Below are 11,399 nucleotides of genomic sequence, written 5' to 3'. Positions count from 1 at the left end.
GTGGCTGTGTGCAAACGGGCCACGCCTCTGCGACTCCAGCTGTCAGAGCCACCAGCTCGGGGGGTCGTGAGAACTGGGGGATTGCCTCCACGCATACACCCCCCTAACCTAAATCCCCACGCTGTTAGGAAACGCCGGCTTTGCCGAGGCGTCACGTGCAGCGGGGCTCCGCGAAGGAGCCACCTTTCTCCGTCCCCATCCCCATCCAAGCGCCCCTAGCTCTGACAGCGCCTCCTGAACTCCAGAGTGAGCGCGCAGGCTCCAGCAGCAGGTGTCTGGGGCGGGCGTCCCGCTCTCTGGAGACACTCAGGTTGTCGTCTCGCCCCCGCCCCTGCTCGGAGCCCGCGGTCCCTCGCCGCTGGAAACCGTGCCTCTTCGCAGGTCAGTGTGTCTGCCGAGCTGCCTTCCCGCGGCCTCTCCTGTTGGGTTCTCGCAGATGGGGGGTTAGCGGGGAGGCGCAGGGCTGGGGTGATAGTCCCTTAGAGAGAGCTGAGCGCCTCGATGCCCCCGCCGTGTGGTCCCCGAATTGCAGGGACCGTTAGGCGGCTGCGGTGGGACGGGGAGCTGATCGCAGAGAAGCAGAAACACGCCCCCTTCCCTTTCCTGTGGGGAGTGGGTTTGGGAAGGGAAAGGACGTCTTCAGCTGCTTCTCCAGTGAGGCAGCCCTTCCTAACCTACCCGTGGCCTCCCTCCCCCCAACCGCTGATGGCTCAGCCCCAGGCCGCGGACAGGGGCATGGGGCGCCCGCCCCTTTCTGCTCACACCTGAAGGTCACGCCTTCGCCCTTCTCTCTGCAGCATGGCCACCAGGCTTAGCCTCGACGATCCCCTGCTGCCCATCACGCTGTCCGCACAGCAAACCACGCTCCTGCTGCTCCTCTCGGTGCTGGCCGCCGTGCACGTGGGCCAGTGGCTGCTGAGGCAGCGGCGGCAGCAGCCCGGGCCCGCGCCCCCGGGCCCCTTTGCGTGGCCGCTGATCGGAAACGCCGCGGCCATGGGCCCCGCGCCGCACCTCGCGTTCGAGCGCCTGGCGCGGCGCTACGGCGACGTCTTCCAGATCCGCCTGGGCGGCTGCCCGGTGGTGGTGCTGAACGGCGAGCGCGCCATTCGCCAGGCCCTGGTGCAGCAGGCCACCGCCTTCGCTGACCGGCCGCCCTTCGCCTCCTTCCGCGTGGTGTCGGGCGGCCGCAGCCTGGCGTTCGGCCGGTACTCGGAGCGCTGGAAGGCGCAGCGGCGCGCGGCGCAGGGCACCATGCGCGCCTTCTCCCCGCTCCAGCCGCGCAGCCGCCGCGTCCTCGAGGGCCACGTGCTGGGCGAGGCGCGCGAGCTGGTGGAGCTGCTGGTGCGCGGCAGCGCGGGCGGCGCCTTCCTCGACCCGCGGCCGCTGACCTTGGTGGCCGTGGCCAACGTCATGAGCGCCGCGTGCTTCGGCTGCCGCTACAGCCACGAGGACGCCGAGTTCCGCGAGCTGCTCAGCCACAACGAGGAGTTCGGGCGCACGGTGGGCGCGGGCAGCCTGGTGGACGTGCTGCCCTGGCTGCTGCGCTTCCCCAACCCGTTGCGCACAACCTTCCGAGAGTTCCAGCAGCTCAACCGCAACTTCAGCAACTTCGTCCTCGACAAGTTCCTGAGGCACCGCGAAAGCTTCCGTCCCGGGGCCGCCCCCCGCGACCTGATGGACGCCTGCATCCTCTCGGTGGGGAAGGAGGCGGCCGAGGGCTCGGGCGACAGCGCCGCGCGGCTGGATGAGGACTACGTGCCGTCTACTGTCACCGACATCTTTGGCGCCAGCCAGGACACGCTCTCCACCGCGCTGCAGTGGCTGTTCGTCCTTTTCACCAGGTAAAGCCTCCGGGCGGCGTGGGTCGGGCCTTCCTTCCCTCCTATAAAAGGTGCATGGGGCGGGGGGGAGCGTTGGGGGGCAATGGGGAGATAAGGACACGTATGTAATACCTTAATAAAATAAAATTAAAATTAAATAAAACAAAAAAAAAGTGCAGTGGGACCAGCATAGGCTGAGGTCGCGACCAGCGCGCAAGGAGGGTTTGAGGTTTCGCTGCAGGACGCCACCTCTCAAATCTGACCTCGCGTCCTCCAACCGCAAGGCAGGCGGCAACAGGACGGTTAGGGACACGCGAGCGGGCACGCCCCACCCAGCGGGACCTCTCCGAATCTCTGATTTTTGTCGCTGCGTCTCCAAGTAGGAACACATTTGTGAGAAACCCCTGGAAAAACAAGATTTTATTAAGTGCCCGCAGATCCGTCCAGATCTCTTCCTCCCTGCCACAGGAGCAGCATACTTGGACCGGTTCCGAAAGAAAGCAAGGGTAACGCGGTCAGTGCATGAAATGCACACAGCAGCCTAGCCAGCTCGCCGCTCCTCCGAGCAGATCCCAGGCCCCCAGGCCGGGCGGTAAGAGCCATCGGCCTGTCCGGGCTTTGTTCCCCGGGAAAGGAAGCGCTCGGAGGCGGCTCTGGAGGCCCTCAGACTTGGCCCCGGGTTGGTTAGTCCTCGTGGAAGTTTTAGGCTGGAGGTCGGGAACCAGTGGGCTGTAATGGATTTTGTAAAACAGCCGCGCTAGGAGTAAGTGTCTTATGCGTAAAGAACTGGAGAAGCAGTCGCTTTTACCCAGCGCGGAACAGCGCCCAGAAAGGCAAACAGGGCATCCAGGAGGCCCCTGCGGACCTCCTGGCCCCAGGGCCCCGCTAGATCGTTTAGCTGGTCTCCAGAGACCATCTTGATTAAGATCTCGGACCTTTATGAAGCTCCTTAAACGCACGAATCAGACAAGTTCCACATATCACTTGGTGCCAAATTTAGCAAATAAAAAATACATTTCACATAGGACATACGTATACTAAAAGATTAGCCATTGTTTTTGTCTGGCAACTCGACCCCAGCGGGCAAATGTCTGGCTCAAGGCAAATCTTGATTGCCTGGAGAGACCAGAAATCCTGGTGGTGACATTTCTTGGTGGCACAAGTTAGCTGTGGGGAATGCTGAATTTTCTGACACCTCAGATACTGAAAGGCAAAGACAGCTTTTTATTAGAATCCCCTGCAACACTGCAACCCTTAGCTCCTGTACGGCTACTTTCACAAATTGAATATTTTGTATATTTAAAATCGCTTCTCCGTATTATGATCACAGAAACTCATAGTGGGGGGAGGTAGGTCAGAAAGAAAACATCCCAAAAGGGGATCAGTAGATCCTTAGCATTCCTAGATACACATGTTATCTTTGGAAACAGACTTTCTTTTTCATTTAGAAACAGATTGGGCCGAGAAAGGAAATAAAACAAAGTTGGGGTCACCTCCGATTCAATATAGCTGATAAGTACATTTTTCTCCATCCACTTCTGTATATAGGTTTTATCAAAAGGAATAAAATACATGTACCTACTGGCTACGGCTGCTTTCATACTGCAGCACTGGCAGAGTTGAACAATTGGGATAAAGAGGGTTTGGTCTGCAGGGTTGCAATAATTATTTACTTTTTTTTTTTTTTTTTTTACTTCTCACATTTCCTCTTATTGTAACGGCTATTTCCCCATCTTTTAAACTTTATTTTGATAATTTTAAAAAATCATGTTGCTAGATTGCTAACATGTCCACGGTAGTAATTTTTGATGGTTACATAATATTTTGCCATCGTAATATAATCATTGTATATAACCATTGCTTGAGCTTTACTGTGGTCGTTTGCATTTAAAAAATTTCAGCCATTGTTGTGGTTATATATCTTTGTATTTGTTATCTCCTGAAAATACATTGCTAGGTGGATTACCGGGTTTACAAAGAGTGGGGAGAGGTTACCCTTTTGGACCTTGCTTTGTAGTAAGATTTTGTTTTCCAAAAGGATTGTGCTAGTTTATGTCACCAATAGTGAATGCGTATTTCAATTGGTACCATCATCTCATGAACACTGGGAATTTGCTTTCACATTTAGAAGATATACCGATCACCTTTGTACCAACGAGAACAGTAGGGAGATGAGGGGCGGGGGGGGGGGGGGGGGGAAGGATCTTCTTTCAGGGCTGCATTTTAACTCTTATGGGCCTTGGGTGCTTTGCTTTTGTCTTTGTAGATACCTTACTCCATAAAAAAGAAAATTATATTTTATGACTATATTGGTATAAAGATAAATACATTAAAATTGTATGTTAAAACATTTTCTTTGACCGAAAAGTTCATTTTTTCCCCTTCTGATAAAAAAGAAAGAAAGAAAGAAAATATTTCTTGGGCCTCTGGAAAGTATTGTGAGTCCTAAGCATTGTGCCTGCTTCCTCTATTGGAGAAGTTGGCCTTGTCCATGATCATACTTTTTCAGGGTGAGAAAACTGAGACCTTTTTTGACTTATGATAGGAAAGAGAGTGTTAGCCATGTGAGGCCTGTTACAGGAAATGTAACTGCTAACGTATCCATCTTGCAACTTAGTGAGAAATTAGAAAAATAGTTTTGGATTATTTTGGGGGGAGGCACGGAAAAGTTAAGTCAGTCCCTGATTCAGATAAAGAGAGTGGGATTAAAATAAATTGTCATGTGCTCTCTACGTGAAAGAAGTATGAGTTTTCCTCACCCGTTTTCTCCCTCTGCATTTTTACCAAATAGGTACCCTGAAGTGCAGGCTCGGTTGCAGGCCGAACTGGACCAAGTCGTGGGTCGAGACCGTCTGCCCTGCCTGGATGACCAGCCCAAACTGCCCTACATCATGGCCTTTCTTTACGAAGCCATGCGCTTCTCCAGCTTTGTGCCCATCACCATTCCCCACGCCACCACTGTCAGCACCTCTGTCTTGGGCTACCACATTCCCAAGGACACGGTGGTGTTTGTTAACCAGTGGTCCGTGAATCATGACCCCGCCAAGTGGCCTAACCCGGAGGACTTCGATCCCACCCGGTTCTTGGACCAGGACGGCTTCCTCAACAAGGACCTGGCCAGCACCGTGATGATTTTTTCAGTGGGCAAACGGCGCTGCATCGGGGAAGAGATTTCCAAGACACTGCTGTTTCTCTTGGTTTCTGTCCTGGCTCACCAGTGCAATTTCAAGGCCAATCCCGAGGAGCCCGCAAAAATGGATTTTACTTACGGCCTGTCCATGAAACCCAAGTCATTTAAGATCAATGTCACTCTCAGAGAGTCCATGGAGCTCCTCGACAGGGCTGTCCAAACGTTGCAAGCCGAGGAAGACTGCCAGTGAGAAGCCAGAAGCAAGCTGGAATTTTAGAAGGACTCAAGTTTTGGGGGATGGGGAGTAACATTTTCTCAGTTCGCCTCCAAAGTGAGCCCAGATCAGCACCGGGCTATGCAGGAGCTCTGGGAAGATTCCTTTTCCATTCAGGAGTGAAGAGGCCCAAAGAAGTTTTATACACACATGGAATGCTGGGAGTCCTTTCTCCAGAGAGCATTCTTTGGAGATAAAACACATTTGGGCCCACATGCAGAACTACCTGGTGAAGAGGTACTTCCAATACCATGCTTTCGTGGGTGGGATCCCAGGTGGACGTTCTGTGGGCTGAACAGCAGTAGAAAACCGTATTAAGCAAAGTTTCAGAATATATTGTTGAATATGCAAAGGCAAATAATTTCAGTGTAAGACATGTGACTCAGGGTGAGAGGGAAAAGATTCAGACCGAAAGTTCCTTGTCAATACAATAGCTTAGTTAGGCTCTGGTATCTGTGGATGGATTTATCTTTTGGCCTACTGATGTGCTTTCTCATACCTTTTAGGATGGTTCATAAAGTCATTTGCTGAAAAGGAAATTAATAGTAGTTGGTTTAATGATTATAGTGGGTTTCAGTGATTTATCATTCATTATAAAATGTAAGTTGTTAAATTGTAAAACATTCCAAGCTGTGTTGATTGCCAAAGTACGGAATTTCAATTGTAAGCAACATCCTCCGCCCCCCCCCCCAAAAAAAAACAAGACTTACCAGCCCAGCTAAGCTTTAAATTATGTAATTGCAATGCACTGAGTTCAATAATTAGCATAGCTTTTTAAAAAATCACCCAATAGTACACAGTATGTATACACATATAATTATTCATAGGCAATATGTATTAGTTATTTTATTATTAAATTCTTAGTATTAATTATTTTGGTCAAGAAAAGGTTGTACAACATATATCTTTTATATTGTCATAGAAAATTGAAAAGTATAACCAATTCAACTAATTCTGTCTCAAATACATAAAATGAGTTAGATTAAGTCAACTACCTATTTTTGACATGGAAACCAAGTTGAAGCAAAGTCTTGCCTTTCATCCAAAACTCGAATGACAACTGAAAAATCTCAAAATTGGGTCTGCAAGATGTCTCTTCCTTATTACTTTACAATATATTTATTAAAATTCTATTCATAATACAGAATCTCTTTTAAAAATTGATCAAGTTAATATGTTATAATTCCAAACTCTTGGCATGCTTAAAATTTAATTTAATTTTAAAGACATTCTAATTATTGAGTACAAGTTGAAGTTACTGGAAATCTGACCGTTAGCCATTGGGATGCAGAGAAATTTCACCTGTGTTTCCTGATGAATAGCAAACAATGCAACAAATTACCTGAATGTTACCTTTATTAAGAAAGAAGAGGGAAAATTATAACAGACCTATTTTTCCTTTTAAATAATTTGTAAAAATAGCGTTAATGTCAGTGTTTTGGAAAGTCAGAATCAGAAGGTAGTCTCGGGGTGGCTGTTTTGAGGGACTGCATTGTGTATCACTGAAGCTGATCGGATAAATTGTGTTGTCTAAGATGGGCAACCCAGGGAGCCGTCCCTCTGGTAACTGAAAACATAAAGCTTGAACTAAATGTATACATTTAGTTTATGCAAATAATCTGAAAACCTTAAAAAAAAGTGATGGAAGATTGTAAGAGTACAAAATGAAGTTTGAAGGTTTAACTTTCATCCAAATTATAAAGGAAGGAGTGTATCATGATTGTGTGTATAGGGGTGGAAAGAGTCAAGAGTGAAAAACTGAAAAGGAAGAAAGACGGTTAAACATTTCCCCACTCATTCCAATTTAATTAATTTGAAATAGGAATATTTAGAAAAAAGATGTTTTTCGTGTACCTGTATTAAATCCCAAGTAGACTTTTAAAAATCTGCAACATATTAGATCTATTTTGTAACTCAAAATTCTTTTTAATCCTCACCTGAGGATTTGTTTTTATTGATTTTTCTTTAGTGAGAAGGGAAGGGAGAGAGAGAGAGAGAAACATCAGTATGAGAGAGAAACATCGATCGGTTGCCTCCCGTATGCACCCTGACCAGGACTGAACCCATAACAGGGAATTGAACTCACAACCTTTTGGTGTACAGGACGACGCTCCAACCAACGGAGCCACCTGGCCAGAGCTGTATTTTGAAATTTTTTATTAGTAGAAATTTCACATAATTTTAATTATAAAATCTCATAGCCGTTCATCTCGAATATGAAAAACTGTTTGTGCCAGTATTTTTAAGGGCTCTAAAGTCAACTATAGAAACGAGGCCTACCAATACATTTAAAATTTTTTGGTACTGGCAATTCCAAAATATTATTACCTTCTCCCCTCCCCGCTCCCTCCAGCAGGGCTGAGAAAGTGACTTTGGGCTGCCTTACCCTACGTATTCTGGGAGGTGTGTGGCAGCACAGTAATCACGTACTAATCTGGATGCCTCATTAAGTAAACCAGATCCAGATGTGCTATAATCTGTTTTTAATGCAGTTTTTATGTACGTGGGCTCAGTTAATGTGCTTTCAGCAGTGGGAAAGCTGTGCTTATATAGAAGAAAGTAAGGTGGATGCTTAGAGGTTAGCTGGTTTATTTAATACGTTTCTAACCTAGTTAAAGGAAGGAAAGCAAACCCCAAAACAAAGAAAAATAATCAAATTTGGGGGCTACAGTAATCATGTTACTGTCTAATCAGAAAACCTCGTTTTATTTCTGCCAGAGAAAAAAATGCACTTGCTGGTCACCATTATAGTCAGAACGTCTACTCCAGGTAATTGCAATAAAGTATATATTAAAGCTTTGACTTTATAAGAAAATTGCTTGTTTTCCAAAATAAAAAGAAGGTGTCTCAGGTTTGTTTTGTGGGTTATCTAAAAGCCTTCATGTCTCAGAACTTAGCCTTTACCTGTGAAATATTATTATAGCCTTAATATTTTCATATTACATCTATATTAGATCAGATAATTGCATAGCATTATATATTCGTGTGTTTTTAGCTATGAAACAAATGTGTATAAAAAGCTATACTTTATTAGATGTTTATAACTCAAGGATAACTTCTTATTTAACCTTTTATTATTTTTGTATTTTATCATGTATGCTTTTAATCTGTACATAGTGACTATAATGCATAGTTGTACCTGAAATAGATTATAGGGACACAGCATTAATATGTAGCTTTTACTGTTTGATATACCAAATTAAAAATTCTGTATCTATAATTACCTATAATAGGACACCATTGCCGAAATAATAAAAATCACTTTCATAATCTTGTTATGAAGTTTTACTTTATGTTGTAGCAAATATAGCCTAATGCATCTATTCATTTCAACTACTATTTTTTAAAATATATTTTTATTGATTTCAGAGAGAAAGGGAGAGGGAGATAGAAACATCAATTATGAGAAAGTATTATCAACTGGCTGCCTCCTGCATGGCCCACACTGGGGATCCAGAATCGAACCATGACCTCCAGGTTAATAGGTCGATGCTCAGCCACTGAGCCATGCTGGTCAGGCCTTCCTATCAACTACTATTTTTAAGTGCTTGAATTAAAATGTTGCATTGTAAGCATTTTATTTGGTCATTCTGCATTTTAGGTTACTTCCTTCCTTTCCTTTTTTTTTTTTCTTTTTAAAATAGGCTTGCACCACTCAGTTTCCTACCAAATTCCTGACTTCCATATTTTTGAATTTGTAAGAACCAACACAGACATTCAGTTTGAATAGCAAACAACAACACCAATGTCAAAATTAATGGGAATTCATTTTAATTTTGAAAGATTGAATCGAGTGGGACTGTAAGACTCTGGCCTTACATTTCTGCTTCGTCTAAAAAATGGAGGGCACGTTTTTTCCTTGCAACAGCACATTCATCTTTTCCTTGAGTATTTCATTCCTTGTTATTTTTACTTGTTTTATTTGGTTGATACACATTCATTCATTCATTTTTAAAATACATATATATTAATAAGTGCAGTTAATGTCCAATAAAATAGAATGGATGAGCATATTCTGTAGTACACTACGTGGGAATATTTTTCTGATGCCTTATTTACCTGGGGAAAGACTTGGCTTCATAGGGCCCCTCTGTGGTCTCCAGGCCTTCACTGCCCCACCCTCCCAGATGGCAGCACTGTGCAGTGCCAAGGGCTCTGATTGCTTCCAGACTTTAGCTCCCATTACTGTGAAAACAAGAAGAGAAACTGTGAAGTAAAATTGCACACCATGTTATTGATACACTGGCTTGAGAACATGACTTTAGCAGCCAAGGGTATGGCTATGAATTGGTTTAACAGAATATTCACTTATTTTCCAGATGTACTAACATAGGATCTTGGAAATGGTAATAAAGTTTCAGGACAATTGAAGTAAATATTTTCAAAGGAAAAAAAAACACATTTCTTTAACAAAATCATAATTGGGGTCAGGTGTTGACAAAAATGTCAAGCAGAGTTGGGTTCTACCCAATCAATGCGCTAGAATAGCAGACTGAGGCTCAGGCTAGGGAATGAATGCAGCTTGGGACATAAGACAGGCATGGTTGTTGCAAACTCAAGGTCATTTCTATAACCTCGAAGCCAGTCAATCTGTCTGCACAAGGGCTACAGACATTTTGGCTGCTAACTCTCTCTTATTTTGGTTCAATGACTCACATAGTCTCTGCTCTCCAGTTCTGACCTATGAGTTATAATTCTTAGAGAAAAAAAGGAAATTAATACATTCAAATACATTCAGAAGCAATTATCTTGAATGCAGAAGATTGGAGAAAAATAATATAGTTTAAATAGGTATGGGCAAGTTACAGGCAAACAACAGCCTATGTGTGTGGCTCCTTTATTCACTCACATGCAGTCTGTGTAGGCTTCATGAACATTCTTCAGTGTGTGTCAGGTATGAGGGGAAGAAATGGAACTAAAGTATATTGAGCACTTACTATGTATGAATCACCATGCTCATCACTGGAATTCATACAACACAATCCTATGAGGAGGCAGTAATGTATCATGCCAAAAGTATACATTTAGAAGTAGCAATTATAAAGTATTTCTCTCTTTACCGCGTCCAGCACGGCTAGAGAGCGGACAGGAGTCCTGAGTAGGGGCGACAGGGGATTGAGAAAAGGAAAGAGACAGACTCAGAAACAGTAGGGAAAGCTGGGACCAGGTGGGACAGCTGTCCTCTGATGGAATGACAGTGACCCAGAGCCGGTGCAGCGCGTTTATTATAATTCCAGGAAGTTTTACTAGCGTTTAAAATAACAGAAAATTATGTGAAATCATGGTTAAAGATCAAGCTATAGTCATGGTTAAAGATCAAGCTGTAATTTTTCATTCTTGTGGCTTCTTTGTAATGGTCACTCCTGGCTAAGCCCAGATAATTGCGTCCGTTCCTTGTGCCTGGCTAAACTTAAATAATGAAACCCACCCCCTGGCACCTGAGCTAAGGCTCAGGCTGACGACGTACCTGCCTCTGGCCCGGTATGTCTCCAGGACATGGCTCTACCAACGCCACTGGACTCAGACGACAATAATTAAAGAAATGCTCAATGTGCCTTCCCAGGCGCTCTCTATAGGCAATGTTAGGATTTTCCCTAGAGATGAACTGACTTCCTGATATATAGCTGCTCACTCCCCAATCTGCCCATGTTGAGTACATAGTCTAGTTGGTCTTTATTTTAATCCCTATGATCCTTGGAGTTTCACAAGCAATGTGCCTCCTTTGTCTAGGGTGCATTCCACACCACCGTCAGGGAGTAAGTGACATTGTGAAGTGCCAGAAAGATTCACAACACTCATCTCTTCTGAGAAAAGCATCATCAAGTTGTTCCTTACGCAAAAAGAAAAGAAAAAAAAAGGGTCATACTTTATCTTAGACTCCCCAAATCTCTGTCCTATAATCCATCTGGGCCAGGGCTCCTTGCCTGAACCAAAGACCTTCCATAGGTTGGACCAGTTGCCTGTGAAATGGCCTGATTCGAGAACCCTCTCTGATAGGACTGCACCACACTTGGTACTGTCTCATGTGACCAAAAAGAGCCTCATGCTCACAGAGACCTTGAGTAGGATAAAGGCTGAGAGCACTGGCCAGAGAGAAAGAGGCAGAACCAAGGCATGAATGAAAGAAGCATGTTGACAGGAAGCCTGCCTCTGAAAAAGCGTAACTGGAGCCCCT

The 11,399-nt window shown here is 45.2% G+C and overlaps 1 protein-coding gene across 1 annotated transcript; it reads left to right on the top strand.

Annotated features, from left to right (window-relative positions):
• CYP1B1 (cytochrome P450 family 1 subfamily B member 1) lies at positions 1–8,494 on the top strand. Its single transcript, XM_079792512.1, has 3 exons — positions 1–381; positions 798–1,841; positions 4,612–8,494. Exons 2-3 carry the CDS (start codon positions 799–801, stop codon positions 5,198–5,200), a joined length of 1,632 nt encoding a protein of 543 aa, XP_079648638.1. The 5' UTR covers positions 1–381; position 798; the 3' UTR covers positions 5,201–8,494.
• Positions 8,495–11,399: the final 2,905 nt, after the last annotated feature.

Source organism: Cnephaeus nilssonii (genome assembly GCF_951640355.1).
Source record: "Cnephaeus nilssonii genome assembly, chromosome: 15".
NCBI lineage: Eukaryota > Metazoa > Chordata > Mammalia > Chiroptera > Vespertilionidae > Cnephaeus > Cnephaeus nilssonii.
The sequence above is the reverse complement of the archived record's forward strand: the minus strand, read 5'-3'. Positions and strand labels throughout refer to the sequence as shown.

Bases quoted from the DNA above. Each gene is read 5' to 3' on its own strand.
- CYP1B1 (XM_079792512.1), top strand. From the start codon at position 799: ATGGCCACCAGGCTTAGCCTCGACGATCCCCTGCTGCCCATCACGCTG. The intron at 1,842-4,611 runs GTAAAGCCTCCG...TTTACCAAATAG, and splicing joins CTGTTCGTCCTTTTCACCAG to GTACCCTGAAGTGCAGGCTC.